This window comes from Crocuta crocuta, unplaced genomic scaffold, assembly GCF_008692635.1.
Source record: "Crocuta crocuta isolate KB4526 unplaced genomic scaffold, BGI_CrCroc_1.0 scaffold234, whole genome shotgun sequence".
Classification (NCBI taxonomy): Eukaryota; Metazoa; Chordata; class Mammalia; order Carnivora; family Hyaenidae; genus Crocuta; species Crocuta crocuta.
In genome coordinates, this window is record NW_027529647.1 from 3,857,521 (window position 1) to 3,879,764 (window position 22,244).

General features: G+C 63.6%; 5 protein-coding genes across 11 annotated transcripts; 2 read left to right on the forward strand and 3 right to left on the reverse strand.

The window, feature by feature from the left end:
• Positions 1 to 299: 299 nt before the first annotated feature.
• Positions 300 to 6,964, forward strand: CIAO3 (cytosolic iron-sulfur assembly component 3). Of its 2 annotated transcripts, none has more exons than XM_077762676.1 (11): positions 300 to 382; positions 1,007 to 1,102; positions 1,802 to 1,945; positions 2,196 to 2,328; positions 3,040 to 3,174; positions 3,437 to 3,555; positions 3,701 to 3,884; positions 4,517 to 4,589; positions 5,087 to 5,224; positions 5,652 to 5,809; positions 6,028 to 6,964. In XM_077762676.1, the coding sequence occupies exons 1-11, from the start codon at positions 317 to 319 to the stop codon at positions 6,264 to 6,266; spliced, it is 1,485 nt and encodes a 494-aa protein (XP_077618802.1). In that variant the 5' UTR covers positions 300 to 316; the 3' UTR covers positions 6,267 to 6,964. The 2 variants fall into 2 exon arrangements, with proteins under 2 accessions (XP_077618802.1, XP_077618803.1); XM_077762677.1 differs by having other exon boundaries at positions 3,755 to 3,884.
• A 26-nt stretch (positions 6,965 to 6,990) lies between these two features.
• Positions 6,991 to 9,684, reverse strand: HAGHL (hydroxyacylglutathione hydrolase like). Of its 3 annotated transcripts, none has more exons than XM_077762683.1 (8): positions 9,361 to 9,684; positions 8,967 to 9,031; positions 8,766 to 8,883; positions 8,581 to 8,689; positions 8,402 to 8,505; positions 8,094 to 8,192; positions 7,669 to 7,748; positions 6,991 to 7,435 (listed from the first exon to the last, which is right to left on the reverse strand). In XM_077762683.1, exons 1-8 carry the CDS (start codon positions 9,463 to 9,465, stop codon positions 7,267 to 7,269), a joined length of 849 nt encoding a protein of 282 aa, XP_077618809.1. In that variant the 5' UTR covers positions 9,466 to 9,684; the 3' UTR covers positions 6,991 to 7,266. The 3 variants fall into 3 exon arrangements, with proteins under 3 accessions (XP_077618809.1, XP_077618807.1, XP_077618810.1); XM_077762681.1 differs by having other exon boundaries at positions 8,094 to 8,195; XM_077762684.1 differs by lacking the exon at positions 7,669 to 7,748 and having other exon boundaries at positions 8,094 to 8,195.
• Position 9,685: 1 nt separating this feature from the next.
• Positions 9,686 to 13,918, forward strand: CCDC78 (coiled-coil domain containing 78). 4 transcript variants are annotated; one of them, XR_013334758.1, is made up of 12 exons: positions 9,686 to 10,147; positions 10,321 to 10,569; positions 10,732 to 10,884; positions 11,282 to 11,349; positions 11,475 to 11,553; positions 11,657 to 11,782; positions 11,985 to 12,160; positions 12,228 to 12,399; positions 12,580 to 12,623; positions 13,345 to 13,411; positions 13,492 to 13,588; positions 13,684 to 13,769. XR_013334758.1 is itself a non-coding variant. In XM_077762678.1 (12 exons), the coding sequence occupies exons 1-12, from the start codon at positions 10,088 to 10,090 to the stop codon at positions 13,793 to 13,795; spliced, it is 1,407 nt and encodes a 468-aa protein (XP_077618804.1). In that variant the 5' UTR covers positions 9,686 to 10,087; the 3' UTR covers positions 13,796 to 13,918. The 4 variants fall into 4 exon arrangements, 3 of the variants coding, with proteins under 3 accessions (XP_077618804.1, XP_077618805.1, XP_077618806.1); XM_077762678.1 differs by having other exon boundaries at positions 13,488 to 13,588; positions 13,684 to 13,918; XM_077762679.1 differs by having other exon boundaries at positions 11,675 to 11,782; positions 13,488 to 13,588; positions 13,684 to 13,918.
• Positions 13,915 to 16,991, reverse strand: ANTKMT (adenine nucleotide translocase lysine methyltransferase). Its single transcript, XM_077762799.1, has 5 exons — positions 16,901 to 16,991; positions 14,804 to 14,943; positions 14,562 to 14,702; positions 14,300 to 14,350; positions 13,915 to 14,168 (listed from the first exon to the last, which is right to left on the reverse strand). The coding sequence occupies exons 1-5, from the start codon at positions 16,989 to 16,991 to the stop codon at positions 13,947 to 13,949; spliced, it is 645 nt and encodes a 214-aa protein (XP_077618925.1). The 3' UTR covers positions 13,915 to 13,946.
• A 596-nt stretch (positions 16,992 to 17,587) lies between these two features.
• Positions 17,588 to 18,080, reverse strand: METRN (meteorin, glial cell differentiation regulator). The gene is made up of 2 exons (XM_077762800.1): positions 17,984 to 18,080; positions 17,588 to 17,904 (listed from the first exon to the last, which is right to left on the reverse strand). Exons 1-2 carry the CDS (start codon positions 18,048 to 18,050, stop codon positions 17,588 to 17,590), a joined length of 384 nt encoding a protein of 127 aa, XP_077618926.1. The 5' UTR covers positions 18,051 to 18,080.
• Positions 18,081 to 22,244: the final 4,164 nt, after the last annotated feature.

A 22,244-nucleotide genomic window follows, 5' to 3' on the forward strand; every position in this document is an offset into this window, starting at 1 on the left:
TCTCCGGAATAACAGCAGAGGGTGTCGGAGACCCTGAGAGGAGGGAGCCTCTGGGTTGTGAGGAGCCACTGCCCACCCTGTCACTTCCATCTCTCTTGCTCTGCAACAGGAATTGCACGCCCATGTGTGCCGGGCGCCCTTCCGGGGTCTCAAGCGCCTCTGCGACCAAGGACAGCAGGCCCGCTGCCTCTGCAAGCTCCCAGGGCGAGGACCCAGGGCCGCGCACCCAGCGGGCAGAGAGCCTTGGGTGAAGGAGGCGACCCTGCTGTCCTGGCGGCCCGGAGGCCCGCNCGCGCCCAGCCACAGTGCGGCCGCCATGGCGTCGCCCTTCAGCGGGGCGTTGCAGCTTACAGACCTGGATGACTTCATCGGGCCGTCTCAGGTGGGCCGGCCCGGATGGTGGGTGGCGAGCGCGGGTGTGGGGGGAACTCCCCTCCCCCTCAGTTTCTTCCCCTGAAAAACGAGATCGGAACCCAGACTCCCCGCCCGCATCCCCCGGGCCTCCGGCGCTCGGGCCAGCTTGCCGTCGATGGGGAGCCGAGGCCAGGGATGGCGGCCTCGAGCCGGGTGACTGTGCCGCGAGGCGGGGCCAGGTTACCAGCCCGCACCGCCCAATAGAACAGGTAGCTGCGGGTCATCACGCTGCCCTCAACCGGGGCGACCGTGGGCAGCCGGAAGCGGGACTCGGGACTCAGGCCCGGAGAAACCCGTCCGCTTACTCTGGTAGACAAGTGGGGTGATCCCACCGCAGTTTGGAAGGCAGGGGAGCTGGTCCCCTGGAATCACCTACCATGACTTGGGGGGGGTCGTCCTTGGTGCTGGTGGGGGTTAGAACGTGTGTCCCTGTGCAAGCGGGGTGACAGCGTGTTGCTAAGACTGCTTCTCTGGCAGGGGAGGGGAGTCGGGCAGCACCCCTGTCCGCGTGGTACTGCGGTCGTCAGGGGTCCCTCTTCCTCGGTAACCTCCATGCACTCAGACCGCCGTTTGGGGTCTCTTTCTGGTACAGGACTGCATCAAGCCCATGAAGGTAGATAAGAGGTCGGGAAGCGGCGTGGCCAAGATCCACATCGAAGATGATGGGAGTTATTTCCAGGTCTCGCAGGTAAGTTCCAGCCCAGATGACCAAAAATTTCACTTTTGCTGCTCTGTCCAGTCACAGGTATGGAGATGATGGACCTTTCACCGTCATCACAGTGGTCAGATTCACTGTTGTGAAGGCTAGGAGGGCAGGGGTGGGGCCTGAGGTGGGGGTAGGGGGCATAGAGGCTGACATGGAGCTGCAGGGGGACCTCTTTTTGCAGATGATGGTTCCTAGCTTCCCTTCCCTCTCCCTCTCTGTGAGCTCTAATTCTGCAAGACTGTCCAGTTCAGAAGCATCCGGGTGGCTCGGTTGGTTAAGCGTCTGAGACTCTTTTTTTTTTTTTTAATGTTTAATTTTGAGAGCGAGCGAGCAAGCAAGAGAACATGAACGGGGGAGGGTCAGAGAGAGAGGGAGACACAGAATCCAAAGCAGGCTCCAGGCTCTGAGCTGTCAGCACAGAGCCCAACACCGGGCTGGAACTTATGAACTGTGAGATCATGACCTGAGCTAAAGAGGGACGCTTAACCAACTGAGCCGCCCCCAGGGTTCCCAAGCAATATTCAACTTTTAAAAATTCGGTGGCATACAAAGCCAGCCTCCTCCCGGGTTGGTTGTCAGTGTCGTGAGGCAGAGAATAAGGGCTTCCCGTAGGTTCCATTATCCTGAGAGCTCGTGTCCTTGTGTGGAGGCCCTTTGAGTCCTGAGTGCTTGTGCTTCCAGGATGGAGGGACTCGGAAGCTGGAGAAGGCCAAGATCTCGCTGGATGACTGCCTGGCGTGCAGTGGCTGTGTCACCTCGGCAGAGACCGTGCTCATCACTCAGCAAAGCCACGAGGAGCTGCGCAAGGTTCTAAATGCCAATAAAGTAAGTGCTGGGCGTCTTTGAGGCTTTTTTAACCTGACGTCAGCCCCGTATCCTTTGCTTTTGCTGCCTTGTGCATCCTGTAAGTTTCGCCAGCAGGATGCCCATGAAGTGCTCCAGCACTGGTGTGCGGGGCCCCGCGTGGACGTGAAAGTGACGCGCCCTGACGGAGGCAGTGCGCGCCCGCTCCCAGCACTGGCGCGCAGGGAATCTGTGAGACCTGCCGAGTGAACGTGTGTCTTCTGCTTTGCAGACAGCGGCCCCCGGTCAAGAGAGGCTGGTTGTCGTTTCCGTCTCGCCCCAGTCCAGGGCGTCGCTGGCCGCACAGTTCGGGCTGAACCCTACAGACACCGCCAGGAAGCTGACTGCATTCTTTAAGACAATCGGTAGGCACCAAACCCTGTGTGCGTCCTCAGCGTGTGTGGTGTCCGGCGAGGGACTCCTCCAGCCTCTGAGTCCCTGAACTCCAACACACCAGAAACTGTTCTGAGTTGACTTTAGTCTGAAGTTTTGGTAGGAAACGTGAGAGCTGAGCTTGTTAAGAGATGGCCGTCTGAACCATCCCGGCCCTTGTCCAGTCTGGAATTCTTGGAATTATCTGGAGTTTGCTCACCCCATGTATTGTTTTTAAATTCTCACCCTCGACAGGACGCGTGGGTGGCTCAGTTGGTTGGGCGACTGACTTCGGCTCAGGTCTCAGAGTTCGAGCCCCACATCGGGCTCTCTGCTGACAGCTCCGAGTCTGGAGCCTGCTTTGGATTCTGTGTCTCCCTCTCTCTCTGCCCCTCTGTCACTCGAGCTCTGTCTCTCTCTCAAAGATAAGTAAACATTAAAAAAAAAATTTCTCCCCCTCGAGGCTCCTTTCCCCAGCCCGTCATGCTCTGGCTCAGAATGACTTCAGAGGAGCTCTGTAAGCCAGGAGCAGGGCTGAGAGGCCGTGGGGTGGGCACAAGAGGTGTGGCCTGGGCCCGGACAGCCGCTGTGGAGACAGCTGAGGCGCCCCCGGAAGGTGGAGGCCCCGCTCCCTGGGGTGCGGTCGGCAGGGCCTCGCCATTTAGCCGCCCTTCGTGGGGGTGAGGTGGCCGCTTGTCTTCCAGGGGTGCATTACGTGTTCGATACGTCCTTCTCGAGGAACTTCAGTCTCCTTGAGAGCCAGCGAGAGTTTGTGCGGCGGTTCCGAGGACAGGCCGACTCCAGGCAGGCCTTGCCCGTGCTCACATCCGCCTGCCCAGGTGCGTTCACGCTGCCGTGCTGGGTAACGGGACCGCTAGTGCGGCCGCCTCCGCGCCAAAGCTGCGCGCGAGCCACCTGGGGTCACTTAGTTCCCCAAGACCGTGATCTCACGGATGCCAGACGCACAGGGCAGTGACAGCAGAGCAGGGACATTTTTTAATGGGACCAGAACTGCCCATCCAAGGCGGTCCGCCCCAGAATGTCATGCCTCGCACTGCCCAGCTGGTCAGACACCCCGTTTGTTCCCTGTGTCGGCCTCAGGCTGGATCTGCTACGCTGAGAAGACGCACGGAAGCCTCCTCATCCCCTACCTCAGCACCGCTCGCTCCCCGCAGCAGGTCATGGGCTCCCTGGTCAAGGACTTCTTTGCCCAGCAGCAGGTAACAGGAATTTTCCAGACAGGAACGATTCCCTGCCATCGGCCTCAAAGATGAGCCAAGACCTAGATGTCCACACACCCATTATGAGGCACCTCGGTCCCATCCTGGCTGCTAGCCGGACCTCACCCCCCGCCTTACCCTGCAGGCTCCTTTACCGTCAGGTCAGGCAGCAGCTCCACGTTTCCACGTTTCTCTGCAGCATTTGACCCCCGACAGGATCTACCACGTGACGGTGATGCCCTGCTATGACAAAAAACTGGAAGCTTCCAGACCAGACTTCTTCAACCAGGAGTACCAGACGCGTGACGTGGATTGCGTTGTTACCACAGGTGTGGGTCCCGCGCGGTGGCATCGCCCCCTGCACGCAAGCCCCGCCTGGAGCTGCCCACCCCTGAGCGTGAGGCGCCCCGCGGCCCTCCCCTGGGGCTAGGCCACACTTCACAGCTGGCCCATTGTCCTGGGGAACGTGTGGCTCTGAATCAGGCTGCGTGGGGAGATGGGTGGACGTTCTTGCTGACCACCGTGACTCACGTGGGTCACCCCAGTTTTGAGTTGAGCAGCCTCACAGAGGCTCCCGAGTGCTCACTGCTCAGGTGCCCAGACAGTGGGGGGGAAGGCGTCCCTGCGTGAACACACGTCCCTGTCCGCCTCAGGGGGAGCTGTGACCGTGCTGATGCGGGTCTGGGGACCCGCGTGGCCGCCCCCCACCACGCTGCTGGGAGGGTGGACGGTGGGCTGCGGGTCCGGGGAACTGGCTGGCTCTTCTGAGGGGCCTCAGAAGTAGAGGCCTTCCTCACCTCAGTGGCTGGGTTTACCCTCCACCCACAAGCCAGAGGTGGACGTCTCGGGCTCCGGAGCTAAGTTACAGGTTCCCAGAGACGCAGGTGACATGGGTCTCCTCAGCGGCCTGTTTTTATTGAGACCTCTGCTAAAGCGTGTCCGTGCTGGGGTCTTATTATAGGAGAAGTCTTCAAGTTGCTGGAAGAAGAAGGGGTCTCACTCCCGGAACTGGAGCCCGCCCCCCTGGACAGCCTGTAAGTCACCACCCTCTGCAGCCGTGGGGAGTACACAAATCCAGCATCAGGGTGCTCGAGATGTGGGTCTGGGGGTTGCAGGTGTGCTGGCGAGCAGCAGAAGTGAGGGCGTGGGGGTAGCAGAGTCCCCAGATGGACCCCAGCTCTGTGTCCCCTCCCTCCCTCTTCCCCACCATGACTTCTGGCTGGGTCCACGTCTGCCCTGTTGTCTGTCTCAGTGCGCATACAGGCGATCAAGTTCATGACCTGGCCGATGGACAGTGAACTGATGGTCATCAGAGCTGTCCCAAACTTGACACAGGTCTAAGCTCCCCAAATAGGTGACTCGACAGAAACAATGATCGTTCTTTTTGTGCTTCCTCCTGAGCCACAGACTAAGCCCCCCGGACTTCCTTTCCTATTTAGCAAGCAGCTCCTTCACATGGGAGGGACAAAGGTCACCCGAAACCTTGTGGACAGCAGCCCCACTGCCACCGAGGCCGTGCTCTGTTCCCCAGGTGCAGCAGTGTGCCTGCCCAGGAGCTCAGCAGCCATCGGGGCGGGGGCTCAGGGGGCTACCTGGAGCATGTGTTCCGGCACGCGGCCCGGGAGCTCTTTGGAATCCATGTGGATGAAGTCACCTACAGACCCCTGAGGTCAGCGGGAAGGGCTGGAGCGTGGGGAGGGGGCGGCGGGCCGGGCTGGGCGAAGACCCAGGGCACCAGACGAGAGCTGAGCCCTCCTCTCCGGCTGACACATACCAACCTCCCCACCCGGTGGTCAGCGTCCCTACCCACACCGCAGGGGGTGAGAGCCCCAAGGCCACGGTGGTATTCAGGGCACACGGAGTGTCCCGATGTGACGCTCCCTTCCACGGAGGGAGGGCTGGGCTCTTTGTGCGACTTCACCACGCCTGTGGCCATTCTCAGGGAGGAAGGATCAGGAAACAGATCCCCCACCTGACGGGTGGAAGCAAGCTTTCTACTCTCCCCTTCCATCGCTGTCCGCTGTGGAGCCGGTTAGGTTGGCAGACATGCCTGCAGGGCTGGGTACCAACAGGGAGCCCGGCCTCTGTCCCTGCAGGAACAAGGACTTCCAGGAGGTGACCCTGGAGAAGGAGGGCCAAGTGGTGCTGCACTTTGCCGCGGCCTACGGCTTCCGCAACATCCAGAACCTGGTGCAGAAGCTCAAGCGGGGGCGCTGCCCGTACCATTACGTGGAGGTCATGGCCTGCCCCGCAGGTAGCTGGGGCAGGGCCCACTTCTTCCAGACGGCCCGGGGGGAGGGGGGGGTCGCGGCTTTCTGGGACCAGGGCAGGAGGGACGGAGGCGGAGCCCAGGGGGTCAGGAGGCTCGGGAGGGCCCGTGGGGAAGGGGGTGTGCCGTGCCCCTCCTGCCCCTCCCCCGTGTGCAGCCATCCTCCCGGTGACCATGGACTCCCCTGTCTTGCTCTGCCACAGGCTGCTTGAATGGCGGAGGCCAGCTCAAGGCCCCCACCACGCCCGGCAAGGAGCTTCTCCAGCGTGTGGAGACGCTGTACGGCATGGTCAGGGCCGAGGCGCCGGAGGACGCGCCTGGCGTCCAGGAACTGTACGGGGACTGGCTGCAGGGCTGGGGCTCGGAGCGCGCCGGCCGCCTGCTGCACACGCGCTACCACGCAGTGGAGAAGGCCAGCTCTGGCCTCGGCGTCAGGTGGTAGGAGGCCCTGCTGAGCCCGCCACAGCCGGCACCCACTCCCAGGAAGGTCACGTGCCGGAGTCCACACCAAAACGGGCCTCGGGAACTGGAACCCACGGCCAGGACAGGTGACCTCCAGCCCACGCTTGCCCTGACTGCCCGCTGCAGGAGGTCAGACAGTCCAAGGTCCCAGACCCTGCCCGCAGGCCTGGGGGGTCTGCGAGCAGGGTCCTTGCTGCTCCTGCCTTGTGTCCTGAGCGTGTGAGGGTTTTCAGCCGGTCCCCTGGGCGGTGTAAGGCTGAGCAAAAGTGGGGGTCCCCATCCCCCTTATGGGGTCACCCTGAAGCCAGGCTGTGAAGGACAGTGACGGCTGCACCTCCCGGGCCGGTCAAACTTGTAGCCCAGCGTGAGGAGCCCTCCTGCACTGGGTGGCCGAGAACGCTGGCCGGAGAAGGGTGCCCAGCCCACAACACCCCCTGCCAGGGTGCAGTACCGCCCTACCTGGGACTGGGCATTGATGCCAGGCGTGCCCTCTGAGACCTGAGAACGTGCGCTCTCTGGGCAGAGTTCCAGGTGGGAAGCAGACTGTGAGAGACCCCTGAGATTACGCATTAAGTCCCCTCTCCACAGCTGGGTCCTCAGGGGCGGGGGACGGATCAGGCTGAGCCCACCAGGCCCATCCTCATTGGGCCCCACATCTAATAAACAGATCTCTCTCCAGATGGTTTCTCTCCCAAGAGCATCTGTCAGCATCAAGAAAGAAGCCTTTCAAAGCTTTATTCAAAGGTCAAAGCCCCGTGCACCCCACTAGGCTGCTTCCCAAACACCCAGGTCTCGGCCCACATGCACCCCAGAGAGGGGCCTCATGTGTCCCCTGCCAGGGTGCCCACCCTCCAAAGCCCGACAGCCAGCTGGGTGGGGCCGTGGAAGTTTCCAGAGGCAACCCTCCTACAGGCTCAATGTGCCAAGGGTTGAAGGAGCAGAGCTGTGCTTCCTGGCCACACGGCGGGTCCACTTGGGGCTCACTTCTGTCGGGGTGTGCTCAGGAGCCCCCATTGCAGCGCCAAGAGAGCCCGGGCCTGCGGGTGCAGGGGCTCAGCCGCCCGCTCGAAGCTTGCCCGCTCCCTGCAGAGTGCCTCCAGGACCTCGGCCGGGGCTGCCTTCCCCGTGAACTTGCACACAGGCTCTTCTCTGCGGGGAGAGAGGGCACCTTGGGGACCCTCCCTCGGGGAACTGCCAGGTGGGTGCTGGCAGAGGACACCTAAGGGGCAGCCTCTCCTTGGCACCTCCTGCAGAGCCCAAGTGGCTGCCAAGGTGGGCTCGAGGACAGCAGGCCAGCTCTGAGGCAGCCTGCTCTGCGGGACAGCCCCTGGGGCGGGCGCACGACCCCTACAAGAAGGCCTGGGGTGCCAACCAATACTCACGCCACCCTTAGGAAGGGGTTGTAGAGGAGCTCCTCGCCCAGGGTGGATGGCACTGTGGGCATATCGTCCTCATCCCTCTTCTGGAATAACCACAGGCGCCTGTCACAGCCTTATCTCCAGAGCCCCAGGCAACTCGGCTCCACAAAGCCCCGCCCCTTCCTGGAGGCCGGAGCAGAAGGGCTGCCTCGCCCCGTCTAGTCCTTGAGGGCAGCCACCCCCTGGGTCAGACCGACTGGCTGCCCAGTCCCCGGACAGGGGGAGGCCACTAACCCTTCCCCTCATCAGCAGCCTCTGTGAGCAGTATACCCAAGGCTAAGCCAGGCCTGATCATGCCAGGCCAGTTACGCCTGACTTCTGCAGTGCCCCTCCTCCGTCCCAATCTTCATCCACCCTCCAGACCTCACCATTCAGAGGAGTGGCCGCACCTTGGCCCATGACAACTTGGCCCTCACGTGGTCATTGCCGGGCTCCACTTTCTGTGCAAACTCAAGGTTGCCCAGCGTGTGCTCATGGCCACAGAACACCTTCTGGAGAAAGGAGGCATTCAGAGGGTGCACAGTGCTGACACTGACAGAGAGGGGGGGCGGCGCTCACCAGGGCTGGCCTGGCCCCTCCCCGGACCCTAGCACCCCAGGGCTGTTCTGCCTGAACTCCCTGACACAAGTCAAGTACCGAGCGTGTGGGCTGTGCAAGGAGGCGGGACCCTGCAGGAGGGCAAGTGGTGCCCGCTCACCGTCTCCGGGGGTAGGGAGCCCAGGGTCTCCACCAAGCTCTCATACATTTGCTGAGCTGTGCTCTCCAGGCGCAAGCCACAGCCACCCACCGACAGCGCATCCCCTGGGGTGGAGAGCAGGTCAGAGAAGGTGCCGCGGGGTCAGAGGAAAGGGGCTGGTGGGATGGGGCGGCCAGTACCCGAGAACACAGCTGGAGGATCAGGACAGTCCTCTTCCCACAGGAAGTAGCTCATGTGGCCGGAGGTGTGGCCCGGAGTCAGGAGACAGCGCACGTGGATGGCTCCAAACTGCGGCAGAGAGGCAGACGGCCGGTGACGCCGGAGAGCCCGAGGCGCCTCCCCGCCCTCCTGGGGCGGTGCTCACCCGCAGCTCCTCGCCGTGCGCCAGCTTGCGGGTCAGCGCGCAAATGCGCTCGTCCGCGCCCAGCACGGCCAGCCCCGGCCGCAGCCGCGCCAGCTCCGCGTTGCCGCGCGCGTGGTCCCTGCAGACGGGCGGGAGCAGGGTCAGCGGGGGGCGGGGCGGGGACGATGCCCTCGCGCCTCGGCCCGCCCCGACCGCGCTCACCAGTGGTGGTGGGTGGTCAGCACAGTGGTCAGTGATACCCCCTCCCGGCCCACGATCTCCAGCAGCTGAAAGGGACGGGGGTTAGGGAGACTTGGCAGGGTCGGGTGGCCGCCCCCACCCACCCACGCTAGGGCGCCAGGAGTGATGCGCAGAGTGCCGGGCAGGCCAGGAGCGGGCGGGGAACAGCGCCCCGTGCGTACACACAGGCACCAGGGAAGGGGAAACGGAGGTGACGTGGTCCTAACTTGAAGGCAGGCTCAAGATAATCAAGGAACCCTAAACGCCAAATAACCAGAGATCAGAGAATAGGGAAAGGGTGGTCGGGGGGACCCCTCGCAGGCCCAGTTGCCCAGACCCGCAGAGGCGCTCCCCGCCGCCCACAGGTTGCCCTCACCCTCTTGGGCACGGCCACGTCCACGGCCACAGCCTCCCGCGTGTGCTCCTCGATGACCAGGTACATGTAGTTATCCTCGAGCACAGGGATGACTTTGACCTTCATGGTCGCAGAGCTCAGGCACCCCGCTTCTTCTCCTAGAGAGGCGCCCCCCGCCCCGCTTCTGAGCCCCTTCCCCTGAGCGCGGACTTCCCTCAAGGCAGGGCTGTGCGGGGGAGGGGTCAGCTCCACACACACATCGGGGGCCGGGAAGGGAGCCCGCTCCCTGCTCTCTGGACCACCGGGACGACCGGTGCGGGAGCCAACGCCCCGAGCTCCGGNCCCCCAGCCGGGGGTGGGAGAAGCTGCAGTCTGTTCGCCTGCCCATCCCGGCGCCCGGCCGTCAACAGCAGGCACACAGAGGGCGCCTACTGAGTGTGTGAGCCCCACGGGAGGGCAGGGCCCCTGCGAGGGGGAAGCAGTCACGGCAGCGGCCGGGGCGCTCTCTGCGCTCCCGGTTCCGCCCGCGCGCAGGGTGAGCGCGGCGGCGCGCGTCCGCATCTCGCAGAGGGGGAACCGGAGACCAGAAGCGACGGGCCACCACAGACGGAGTGCGCTGGGTCCGCCTCCGCCGACTGCCCTCGCGGGGCGGTCCTCAGAGGCCCTAGCAACGCCGCGAGCCGCCGTGTTGCAGCAACAGGCCGGTAGCCAAGGTGGCACTGCGCTTGGGTCAGAGGTCCTTTTGCTTATGGAGCGTGCGGCAGCCACAAGCCCCAGGGCACAGCCCCCACCCTGGGCCACTGAGAACGTGAGTCGGCCACGGGGCCAGGGTGTCTCCCTGTCACCTCAGAGGCCAAGTCCTGGATTTGATCCTGGCCGTGGGAGGAACTGCCCTGGCTCGGGCAGGCTGTGTGCGTGTGTGGAGGGGACGCTGGCGAGGAGTGCAGGCCCACCTGCGGGATGCGCCTGGTCCCTCCCCAGGTTCTGCCACGGGCCGAGGACTGGACCACGAGCCTCAGGGCAGAGCGTCCCCCGGACCTACAGCTGAGTGAGGAGCAGCGGCTGCAGGCCAGTGAGGGGCCCTGGGGTACCAGCAGCAAGGAGGGCCCCACAGACGCCGCCTCTCACTCGGGCCACCCACAGATCTCCAAGGAGTTGGTTGACCTGCAGATCACAGCCCATCACCTGCGGGAGCAACACGAGGTTGAACTCTTCGAGCTGAGGAGTGAGGTGGGTGCTGATGTGTTCCCACAGGTGCCCCGAACACACGGGGGAGGGTGCGCACTGAGGACCAGTGCTGTGTCTCTGCCTCTTCCCGCGTGTGCGGTGTGTCCCTGTACGGCCCCAAATGACGTTGCCCCGCCCTGGGTGCCCTGGCCCCGCCCCCTGCAGGTCCTAAGGCTGGAGAGCCGGGTTCTGGAGCTGGAGCTGCGTGGAGATTGTGCAGCTCCGGCAGACACTGGCCTGGGGCACCGCCAGGAGCTGGCACAGGGGCCTGGGCACAAGGCCCAGGAGCAGGGACGCTCCATCCACCAGAGACCCCAGGTCACCATAAGTGCACGGAAGGCCTGGCTGGGTGGGTTGGGCAGGGGAGCTGCACAGGGTCGCACAGGGGCGCAGTGAGGTTCGGACCGGCTCTCCTGTACAGGCACAGCCAGAGTGCAGCCACCTAGTCTGGGAATCGGGGCAGGTTTCTCCCAGCCCAGGGTGCAGCTGGGCAATGGCAGGGACCCAGAGTTTGGGGTCTCATTCAGCCAGCCCTTGTGCACCCCGNGACTTCTTGACCCCCAAGAAGGAACAGCAGACGCTGGGGAACAGTGTGAGTGTGCAGTCACCTAGTCTGGGAATCGGGGCAGGTTTCTCCCAGCCCACGGTGCAGCTGGGCAACGGCAGGGACCCAGAGTTTGGGGTCTCATTCAGCCAGCCCTTGTGCACCCCGCAGCTGCAGGGAGAATGGCAGCGAGTGCTGGAGAAGCACAGGGCCCAGAAGCAGGCACTGGAGACCCACGTGTGAGTGGCTGCCTCCCCGGGGATGGGGAGGACCCAGCAGGGCCCCGGGCACAGGGCAAACATTCCCAAGAGGCAGAGGGAGTTCCTGCCCTGTGCCCGGCTGAGCTTCACGCCCACGTCCGCAGGGCAGACCTGGGTCGGCAGCTGCAGGGAGCCCGGGAGGAGGCCAGGACAGCGGGACAGCGACTGGCTGCACAAGCCACGGTGAGGCCCAGCCCTACCCACTGAGATCTGGCAGGTGGCCGTCCTACAAAGTGGCAAAGGGCCACCTCATGGAACGTAGGTTCAAGGCTGCCTCCACCCCCAGGTGTTGTCTGCCTGCCAGGGCCAGCTCCGCCAGTCCGAGGAGGAGAATGCCCAGCTGCAGCTGCAGCTCAAGAAGCTGAACCAGGAGCATGCAGTCCAGCTGCAGCGATGTGCCCGAGGCGTGGCCGTGAGCACTGGCTGGCGTGGCCCTGTGCCGGGTGGGAGGTCCCCGGTACCGCGGAGCCCAAGCGTGGCCTGAGCGTGCCGGGATGCTTCAGGGAGACCCCGTGGGCCCGGCCTGCCAAGTGGCCCAATCTGCTCCACACAGGGGACTGTGGGAATTGCTGTCAGCCCTGGCCCCACCCCCAGCCCCGCCCGATCCCCTCCAGGAGTCTACACGGGTGCCGGACGCGGCTGCCCTTCGGGCTTTCCTGGAGAGCACTCTGGAGGACATCCGGGCAGCGCACCGCAGCCGCGAGCAGCAGCTGGCCCGGGCCGCTCGTGCCTACCGCAAGCGCCTGGCAGATCTGAGCTGTAGACACGAGGAGCTGCTGGCCAACCACAGGTGGGCCCATCCCTGAGACGGGCACCTGGGGGTGGGGTGGCCCTGTGTGACCCGGCATGTGGCTCAGGGTGCAGCAGGTGCTGGCGGACCCCAGGGGGGCACTCGGGACCCCCAAGGCTACCTCTGATGGAGCCATCTCAGACCCGGAGCCACTGCCTCTGCATCTGGTCACTGAACCCAGTCGCCTACCAGAGAACCAGGCCAGGCTGGAGAAGCAGCTGCGGAAGCTCCAGGCCCCGGTGAGCTCTCCTGACTGCCCTGCGCTGACCTTGAAGCACTGGCCCCAGAACACACCCCAGCCCTGTGACAGGTTCAGCCTAGGTCCCACCCTTGCGTGGCCTGCCTTGAGCCGACAGAGAATTCCCACCACGCAGCCTTTCCAGCCCAACGGGCTCATGATACTGCTCTTGCTCCTACAGAGGGGACCCAGTGGAGCCTCCCAGGGGAGCTCGGCAGAGCCACAGTGAGTACCGTGCAGTGGGTGTTGAGGACACCTGCAGGGAGATCATTCATTTATTTCAGCTCTACCTGCAGGGGGGCTGAGGGCTGCAGTGGGAGAACAGGGCAGCCCAGCTGTGCCCTTGGGTCTCGGCCTGCGCGGGAGGCGTCAATAATCACAGAAAGCCAAGGGCCTGGGGCGAAGCGGGGCCCTGGCAGGAGAGGGGCTAACCTTGAATGGGAGGGTCCGGGAGAGCCGCTGAGGAAGGGACATTTGAGCGAGGCCCAGAGGACCGAAGGATGAAGAGGTGCGGTGGGATGGCTCCAGGACAGCATGGTAGCAGGCGGCCTGCTGACTTTCGCCGCCCTTGCCTCTGGGCCTCCGTGTTTCCAAATGTGGCGGGCAGGGCTGTGTCAGCCCCACTCCCAGAGTTTTGAGAAGCAAATCCCCAGGATGGGGGAGGTCCCCTGTCAACATCCATACAGCACTGGGGTCTCTATCTGGCCTTGTGGCTTAGTCCTCCCTGCGTGGCCAGTGGGCCCTCTGGGCCTGGGCCGCTCTGTCCCCCTGTACAGATGGCTCAAAGGCCCAAGCAGGGCCCCTAGTGGACACGTGGGCCCATGCAGTCCTGCACTGGCTCCCAGCAGTCAAGTCAGGAATCTGGGTGCCCCAACTTGAACATGCCCTTGGTCAACATGTGGCCCGATGCTGGCCCTCATACCTGCCCCTCTCTGTCTCCTCCCAGAGGCCAGGAACCTGCATCCTGGGCCCAGATCCATCAGAAGCTCCGGGACTTCTCCCGTGGCACTCAGGTAGTGGGCAGGGCCTGGCCGGGGGCCCCTCCTCACACTCTGTCCTGCCTCACAGCTTCTGCCCTCCCCACGCCAGGCAGAGCTGGAACGTGAGCGTGCACAGCTGCTAGTCCGGGCCGTGAGGGCTGAGGAGCAGCTGTCTGAGCTACAGGAGTATGTGGACCAGCACCTAGGCAGGTGGGCTGGGAGTGGCCCAGGGCGTCAGCTCCAGGCAGCGGAGCCAGGGCTGGTGCACGGCCAGGCAGGTGAGTAAGCCTGACTCCTCTGAGCAGGTACAAACAAGAGATCCTGAAGCTGAGGAAGCTAATGCGTACAGAGGACGCCGCCGAAGTGGGGGCCGCACCTCCACTCAAGCCCCAGCACCCAAAGACCCGCAGCCGCTAGCCAGCTGTTGAATTCGCTCAGCACAACTCTTCACGGCGGCGGCCAAGGAACCCTCCTCAGAGCACCCCCTTGAATGCAGAGGTCATTCCACCCAACCCTCCACCCAACAAGAGTCAGGACGCAGTCCGGAGTCTTTATTGTGTCCAAAGGGTCAGCCATCCTGAGACTTGGGAGCCCCGGGGACTGAGGCAGAACTGGGTCCTGGGGAAGCCTGACCAGCTGGCCCACCGCTATGGACATCATAGGCCCAGACACGGTCCAGACCCTCCCCCATCACAGCCACAGGCGGCCAGGTGGGGAGGGGGAAGCGCCCCGACACCACTCGGGCCCCTGCGGGCAACTCTGCCCGCAGCTTGTCTTCCAGGAGTGGGAGCTGTGGAGAGACAGCAGGAGGGCAGGGTGGGCAAGGCTGACCGCGGCTGCCCCTGCCGGGCTCCTCCAGGCCCGGCACCTACACTGAGGGGGGCCGGGGCCTCCCCTGGGGCTAGCAAACCCCACACCTACCACACTAGGGGCCAGGAACACAGACACGTTGTGGCAGTCCCTCAGGCTCACCTGCAAGAACAGTCACCCCAGCAGGGAGCAGGGCCCCAGCCGAGGAGGAGGTCTGGTGAGCATGGGGTCACTGTGGCTCCCAAGTCCTGGCCCCAGACCACGCAGGTGCAGGCAGGGGAACCTGGGGTTGTCGGCGGGGTGGCCAACCGAGAGCTGGACGTGTGGAGATCAGGTGTGGGGACCCCAGGGGCCCCGGGACTCCCTGGGTTACCTTCCAGAGGTCCTCACGGCGGTAGCAGACGCTGCCGGCACAGCCTGCCCTCCATGCATGCAGCCGGGCCAGCCCCACTAGCCACGGGTTCAGCTCGTAACCCACAGCTGGCCGGAGGCCGCACTTGTGGGCAGCCAGCACCTGCGGGCACATGAGACTGTAGGTCCAGAAGGTGGGGGGGTGCGCTGGCGAGAGGGGGCGACGAGGACGCCCCCAAACCCATCCCCACCCCGACACCTTACAATCCTGCCGTCGCCAGAGCCCAGGTCCACCATCTTTCCAGGGCGGCCTCGCAGTAGCGACAACACGTGCTCCACCTGCCGCTCACTCGCACCGACATAGGGCACCTGGACAAGGAAGCAGGCGGGGCCGGGTCCCCAAACTTGAGTCAGGGNGGGGGGGGGGGGGAGAAAGAGCCCCAAGAGCCGGGGAGACATCCTTCTTTCTCCAAAAACGTCACAAAAAATTTCAGTTCCCAGAGGTGACCTGGCAACGCCCGGGGGTGGGAGAAACAAGTAGGGGAGCAGAGCCCATGTCAGGTGCCAGAGCCAGGGCCGCCCCCTCAGCCCACCTTGAAGCTGGCTGAGCCGTCTCACGAATGTGAGGGACTCAGATGTACACAGGTCCTGGCCTGGCTCCTTGGCCACCCGCGGCCCTGGTCCGGAGCCTCGGGTTCAGACGGTACCAACATGCCCCAGACCCCTTCCTCCACGCTCAAATACAGACTGCCTCACATGCCTGCCTGTGCGTGGCCCCAGCCGGCCCCAGTCCTGAAAGACAGGCGTCCGTGGGCGACAGGAAATCCCAGTGTCCTGCTCCCAAGAAATGAGCCCTGGGGAGGAGCGTTGGCCCCACCTGGCTCACAGGATCTTATCTCCTGTGGGGGTGTCACTGGGCCCTCCCCAGAAAGTTTGTGCACTGGGCTCCAGGCTGTTGGGGGGGGGGGGCTTACACAGCACCCCACCCTCGTGTGTTTTGTTCCTTGCTCTATTCCTAGGGCAGCACCTGGCACCTAGAAGGCACTCAGTAAAAGCTGTTGACTGAACCAGTGCACATAACCAGACTCCTCCCGCACACACACCCCCCCCCAACTCTCAGGCTCCTCGGCAGGTGGGCGCATACCTGTGTGAGCGCGCATGCCCAGAGGTGCTCCACAGGCCAGCTCCCTTACTTAGCCCATGGCCCCCACATACATGCTCACCCACCCCATTTCCCCTGTCCCCCCCCATCTGCCCCCCAAGCAGGCATGAAGCCCCTGGCCCAAGACTTTGAGGCACAACCTGGAGCACCCTGTGGCTCCTTTGCCCTGTTAGCCGCACCCAATTCTGCCCTTTCTGCACCTTATGAAAAGAAAGCTAGTTGCAAAGTTAGCACTTTCTCTGCAGAGGGTGTGTGCATGGCAGGCTCAGGCATGTGCCGGGACAGGTGCATAGAGACCAGTGTCCAACTAAGGGCTCACCCCAGAGCAGCTGCCCTACCCTACGTTTTTGTGGACAAGTGGTCTGGGAGGCAGTCCACAGTGACCCCTGGGTGTGGCCAGGGGCCTCCTCCTTCCAATGAAAGGCTGTGGGGAGGTGACCAGAAGATCAGGACAGATGCCAAGGGTAAGGACAGTCTTGGAGATGAAGCCATCCCCGGGCCCTGGACAAAGCAGAGACCTCTGGACAGAGGGCAGGATCAGGAGAGTACACCCCTCTCTTCCTCCTTGCTCTTTGCTAAGACGCTCTTTGCTGAGGGGAAGGGGGCAGACAGGGACACAACGGTCTGCAGGGGAGAGGTCCAGGCTGGAGATGAAAACGTAGGGTCATCAGCACGTTGATGGTTTTTAAAGCCACGAGGCCAGTCCAGCTCTGCAGTGAGGGAATATCAACGGAGACGAGAGGTCTAGTGCGTGACCCTGAGCACCCGATGGTTGGGAGTTTGGGGAGAAGGGAGCAGCAGTGAGCCCCAGGAAGGACAGGTGGGTGCAAACCCCTGGGAACCTGCCTCCCCACCCGTAACCGTCAGCCGAATCTGGAGAAAGGAGCCCTGTGTCTGGGCCCTGCACAGACTGGCCCGGCCGCCCTTCTGGTCTCAGTTCCTGTCTGAAAGATGATGCGGCCTCTGGCCTCCATGCCCACCGCCAGCTCCTTCCCCACTGCAGACTGGCAGGTGAGGGGGGGAGGCTGTTTCTGGGGCTCAGCCTATGAGTCCAGGTGCTCTTCACCCCACACCTGAGCTCTGGCTCCCAGGAACGTGTGGGGTCGGAGGGAGCAGGGTCAGCCTGTCCTTGGTTCAGCAGCTCTCGCATGCACCTCACGCCAGGGACATTCAGCCTCGGCCTAGGCTTTGTCCCAAACCGCACTGGCCTTTTATGCAGCTGAGGCTGAAGAGGAAGGCGGAGGCAGCCACAACGGGGCCAGTGACGGGACACGTCCTTAGAGACCCCATTGTATCACCCTGCCCTCCAGAAGCGGGCACCACACCCGGCCCTGCAGGGGAGACCCCACTCCCATGAGGACGAGCCATGTCTGGATGCTCTGCACGTCTCAGGGCCCTCAGGACAGAGGGGCCCATCCTTCCTTGAGGACCCGACAGGGCCAGGAGGCCTGTGCTGGGCTCCCAGTCGACCATAGAGGGAAGTCGGGCATCCTGCCCGATTGCAGTGCCTTCCCTCACAGGCTAGGAGTGCTGCCCTCCTGCCCCCCCGCCCCCGCCCCGGGAAAGGACACCTCCCGCCTCAGACCTGGGGCGTTACAGCCCTTTGTCCACTCCCGTTCTCCGTTACACAAGCAGCTGGCACCAAAGGTAGGAGCAGTCGAGCTGAGGCTCACGCGGGAGGGAGGGTCCCTGTTTACGCCCAACCCGAGCAGCGGCTCCCCTCTAAGGCTCGGGCCCGGGCCACTCTCCCACTCACTAGCTGGATGGCTTTAGGNTGTTCTTACTGGTTACGACTATCACCTCAGAAGCAACTCGGACCATGAGGAGGCTACCCCTCCGCACCCACCCTCTCCCAGCCCCTCCCCAGTGTCCTGCTCCCAGGCCCCTCAGTCCAGTGCCAGCTCACGGGCGTGGAGGCGGTGGGCACGGGCGGCCGCGTAGGCATGGCTGAATTCCTGGAAGCGGGGTGCACAGCCCCGCCAGGCCTCACCAGAGCGGCTCCAGCCCATGAAGAGGAAGGTGCCGGGGCCGGGACAGACGCCGCAGCGCAGCGGGGTGTGAATGGAGGCCTGCACCGGGCCCCCGGGCGCCCCCACCAGGAACAGTGGCCGAGTCTGGCGGGGGACACGCGCAGCGGCCACCGTGATGACCGATTCCTGCAGCTCTGCGTTGTGGGCAACCCCGTGGATGGTTCTGTTGATCACTGCGGGGAGACGTGCTGCCAGTGGCTTGCGGGGCAGTGCCGACGCCAGCCCCTGCCCCCATGCGGTGGGGACACTCACCAAAGTCACTGGTGCACGCAGTCAGCAGGAGCTCGGTGTCACTGCAGGGCCTGCACACCCCTGGCATGAGGTGCTGCTGACTGTGGGGCCCGCCCTCTCCTGGGCCGCCCTCCGCCCTCCCCCAGCCGGACCCTCCCCTCACCGCCTGATGGCAACGGGGGACCTGAGGGAGCAGGTGGGCACACACACCTTGCACTCTCGGGCATGCACAGACATGGGCCTCGGGGCCGGGCCCCGCGCGCGGGCACACATGGAGGGGTGTCTGGGAGCACGCTCTCCAGCACCCAGCTTCCACATGCACCCCAGCCTGCGGGAACCCGGTCGCCTCCCAGAGCTGCCTCCTGCGGCCCAGAGACACCAGCCCAGCCTGGGTGGGAGGCAGGAGGTCATCAAGGGCTTAGGAGCAGCTGGCCTGGGGCCAGGGGCCAGAGCAGAAAGATCCCCTGCCGGGTCAGGCCTCAAGTCCCCGGAGAGTAAAGAGCTGGGCCCGGTGCCATGCAGGGAGGCAAGGCAGCGTCTCCATGGTGACCAGGCGCACACCGGACTGGAGGAGGGGAGGGAGGTCACTGCTGGGCCAGGGAGCCCTGGACAGCTTTGGCTGCAGGCTTTGAATCTGTCCCGCGTCACCCCTCCCCCAGCCCCTCAGGGACCCAGAGTCGTGCGCGGCCCCTCTTTCCCCCCATTCTGCCCACTGCTAGCTCTTTCCCTAAGCTGACTCTCGAGGGATCGCTGCCCCTTTCCCCCGATGCTGCGACCTGTCCNGGCGCTCGCGGCCCGGGGGGCTGGCGCTCTGGGCCCTGTGGACCGCGTGCGCCCGCGCGTGTCCCCCGCCCACGGGGTCGCCGGGTGCGCCCGGCCGGTTTAGGGGGGCAGAGGCGCCCACTGGAGCCCGGGAGCGGAGGAGGGGAGGAGGCGCGGCGCGGCTCATCTCGGTGGCCCTTTCCGAGGGTGCGCCCTGCGCTTCCAGCTCCCATCCTGCTTCACCCTGGCCCTGCTGATTCGTCCCAAGAGGCGGCCACGGAGCCCCCCAGGATGAGGGGCCCGATGCTGGGCGTGTGGGCACCACAGGAGCCAAAAGACAGCCCTGAGCCCCAGAATCAGGAGGTCCAGACACACTGTAATGGGGCCAAGACCAAACACCTCAGGGTGCCTGTGAAGGCTGCGGGCGTGGGGGGGAGCCCAGAGATTTCCTGGTAGCAAGGACTTCCCCTGAGGGGAGGGGATGGGGGCCATTGGCCAGGTAGGTCTGGAGGGAATTCCAGGCTTGAGGGCAGGGGAGAGGAGCAGACTGCCTTGGCAAAGGCCCAGAGCTGGGTGAACCCCGAGTCAGATCACAGAGGCTTCAGGCACAAAGCCAGGAGTCCAGCCGCCAACTCGAACCCTTGGGATCACTGAGAGTGTGAACCAGCCTGCAGGTAACGGTATAGACTCTGCCGTCTGTGGGTGTGGACCCTCCACCCCACTACCCGGCTACTCCAGCCCTCCCGCTACCCCTGAGCCTTCAGGGCATGGCTGACAGATGAGGGAGTTGGCCCCAAGGGGAAGGGGGGACACTCCCAGGGCACAACAGGCCCCTTGCTCTGGACAAGGTAGACTGAGAACCAACCATCACAACAGCCAAAAGGCAGAAGCAACCTAAGTGTTTACAGACACAGGAACGGACAAACAAAATGTCCATCCAACACTGGTCTGTGATTCCACCTTAACAAGGAAGGAGGGGTGCCGGGGTGGCTCATGTCGCTAAGCGGCTGACTTCAGCTCAGTTTTGAGCCCCGCTTCGGGCTCAGTGCTGACAGCTGGGAGCCTGGAGCCTGCTTTGGATCCTGTGTCTCCCTCTTTCTCTGCCCCTACCCCCTCTCAAAAATAAAATAAACATTAAAAAATTATTTTTTTTAAAAGGGAGATTTGGGTGCCTGGGTGGCTCCATCGGTTAGGCATCCGACTTTGGCTCATGATCTCATGGTTCATGGGTTCGAGCCCCTCATTGGGCTCTGTGCTGACAGAGCCTGGAGCGTGTTTCAGATTCTGTGTCTCCCTCTCTCTCTGCCCCTCCCCTGCTCACACTGTCTCTCTCTCTCTCCCTCTCTCACAAACAAATGAAACACTTAAAAATTTTTATTTAAAAAAAAAAGGGGAGATTCTGGGGCACCTGGCTGGCTGTCAGCAGAGGGCGTGACTCTTGGTCTTGGGGTTGTTGAGCCCCCATGTTGGGTGCAGAGATTACTTGAAAAACATTTAAATAATAAAATAGAAAGGGAGGAGATTCTGACACTGGCTAACAGGGATGAAGTTTGAGGACATGACAGTGAAGTCAGCCAGTCACAAAAGGACAAATGCCGTAGGGTTCCACTTCTACGAGATCCCTGACGTCAAGTTCAGAGACAGAAACGGTGGGGGTGGGGGGTGGGGGGGCAGAGGTGCAGGATGGGCACTGAGTGTTTAAGGAGACGGGGCTTCAGTAGGAAGGATGAGGAGACGGGGGTGGGAGCAGCACACGGTGAGAATGTTCTGAACATCACTGAACTGTACGCTTAAAAATGATCAAGAGGGCAAATGCTATGCATGTTTTACTCAGTTAAAAGTGAAAGGGGTAGACAGGGCCTGTGCTGAGAATATGCAAGGTAAAAGAGGTTCCAGTAGGAAGCGGGGAGGGCGCTCGGGTCAGCGCCCCGGCGGCGGTGGCCCAGGCTCACGCCTCCTCTCACCTTCCAGCCTCTGGGGCCAGTGCCCGGCCCAGGTCTCTGGGGCAGATAGCGGGCTCCAGGCGCCCTCTGGTGGCAGTGTTTGGAGTCAGCTGCAGGCCCGCCCCACCAGCCTGGAGCCCCTCGGACTCCCGGCGCCAGCTCTGCCCCAGAGAATCAAAGTCCGCGGGTGGCCGTGGCCAGAGGCCTGGTCCTGAGCCGTCTCCTCGTCGCCAGGATCCCCCTGCCCAGACCTCTTACCGGGCCCAGCGTATAAGCTGACTCTCGCCCTCGGAAAACCTGCACAGGGGCAATCTGTCTTCACAGCTGCTGCCCTCCCGCCTGCTGTCGTTAGCCGTCAAAATGTGCTTCCCATAGGACAGGAAGTCCGTCAGGCCATGCCTTCCCTCGATCGTCGTGAGTGCAGTGACCAGAGACGCTGCAGGTGGTCAGTAAATGCACGAGCAGGGAGTGTGAGCACCAGTGAGTGAACAGATGAGTGAATTGTGGACTGAATGACATCTCGAACTCCAGCATATGTGCTCACATAAGCCCAGCTCCAGGGCCTTCAGGGCCCTGACCTGCCGAAAGGGGCCTCTCTCTGCCCTCACCCGTACCCTAGTTCTCGGCACGGGGTGCAGCCGATGCTGGGCAAGGAGGAGCATCCAGCCCGAGCCCCATACTCAAGCAGGGGGTCGGCCCCACAGGGCAAAGGGTGTCTGACAGGAAGGCCCAGCCCTGGGGGCACAGCAAGGAGCCCTCATGGCCGTGGCGGGGGCTGAGCGGGTAGAGCACCTGGGGCAGCGGCAGGAAGTCGGGGCAGATCTGATAGGTGATGAGGGCAGGTAGAGGGCCTGCGTCTGAGAAGCAGGGGAATGTCCCAAGGACAGTATGGAGCCCAGGACAGACCAGGAGCCAGGAAGGTGGCCAGCTGGAGGAGTGCAGGGCCAGCCCCAGGCCCCATCAGCCACGGGAGGGTCTGGACTTGGCCTGGAGGGGACAGGGAACAGGGATCCAGAGGAAGAAAGCCCAGACAGAGAGATCAAAGTCTTTCCCTTGCACAAGACTCGCCTGGGCTCTCATTTCGGCAACAGTGGGGGAGAAGGAGAGGTGTGGCCTGAACAGAGGCCAGCCTTGCCTGAGTCCCCAGCTGAACCTGCGGCCATCCAGACCCTTGCAGCGAGGCCCACCTGGCCGAGCTGCTCCAGCCGCTCCAGAGCAGGGTGCTGCCCCTCTGGGGTGGGGCGGGGGGCTGGGGACCGCAGAGACCATTCCCAAACTGAATGCCAGGGGGTGCCAGGAGCCTACCAGAACCCGGATCCCCAGTCATGTGCTCTGGCCTGGACGGCCCATACCCAGCTTGAGCCAGGGACTCCCAGGGTGCTGGAGTGACCAGCCTGCCCAGAGACCCCATCAGGGAAATGGTCATAATTGCCAACTCTTCTGGCTCCCCTTCGCCAGCACCCCACTTCCCTGACCCTCACCCCCGGCAGAATTTGGCCTTGCCCACCTATGGATGCTGCACCTGGTGACCGGGGACAGCAAGGTTTCCATGAGGTTTTCTCCTCTTGCACAAGACC

Coding starts and splice junctions, on each gene's coding strand:
- CIAO3 (XM_077762676.1), top strand. CDS start 317: ATGGCGTCGCCCTTCAGCGGGGCGTTGCAGCTTACAGACCTGGATGAC. Junction 2,329..3,039: donor TGCATTCTTTAAGACAATCG/GTAGGCACCAAA, acceptor CTTGTCTTCCAG/GGGTGCATTACGTGTTCGAT. Junction 5,810..6,027: donor GGTCATGGCCTGCCCCGCAG/GTAGCTGGGGCA, acceptor GCTCTGCCACAG/GCTGCTTGAATGGCGGAGGC.
- HAGHL (XM_077762681.1), bottom strand. CDS start 9,465: ATGAAGGTCAAAGTCATCCCTGTGCTCGAGGATAACTACATGTACCTG. Junction 8,690..8,765: donor CGCACGGCGAGGAGCTGCGG/GTGAGCACCGCC, acceptor TCTCTGCCGCAG/TTTGGAGCCATCCACGTGCG. Junction 7,749..8,093: donor CCAAGTTGTCATGGGCCAAG/GTGCGGCCACTC, acceptor TGGTTATTCCAG/AAGAGGGATGAGGACGATAT.
- CCDC78 (XM_077762678.1), top strand. CDS start 10,088: ATGGAGCGTGCGGCAGCCACAAGCCCCAGGGCACAGCCCCCACCCTGG. Junction 10,570..10,731: donor TCTTCGAGCTGAGGAGTGAG/GTGGGTGCTGAT, acceptor CGCCCCCTGCAG/GTCCTAAGGCTGGAGAGCCG. Junction 13,589..13,683: donor GTGGACCAGCACCTAGGCAG/GTGGGCTGGGAG, acceptor TCCTCTGAGCAG/GTACAAACAAGAGATCCTGA.
- ANTKMT (XM_077762799.1), bottom strand. CDS start 16,991: ATGGGGTCTCTAAGGACGTGTCCCGTCACTGGCCCCGTTGTGGCTGCC. Junction 14,351..14,561: donor GCCGTGAGGACCTCTGGAAG/GTAACCCAGGGA, acceptor CTGTTCTTGCAG/GTGAGCCTGAGGGACTGCCA. Junction 14,169..14,299: donor TGTTCCTGGCCCCTAGTGTG/GTAGGTGTGGGG, acceptor GTCTCTCCACAG/CTCCCACTCCTGGAAGACAA.
- METRN (XM_077762800.1), bottom strand. CDS start 18,050: ATGCCAGGGGTGTGCAGGCCCTGCAGTGACACCGAGCTCCTGCTGACT. Junction 17,905..17,983: donor TGCGTGCACCAGTGACTTTG/GTGAGTGTCCCC, acceptor GTCTCCCCGCAG/TGATCAACAGAACCATCCAC.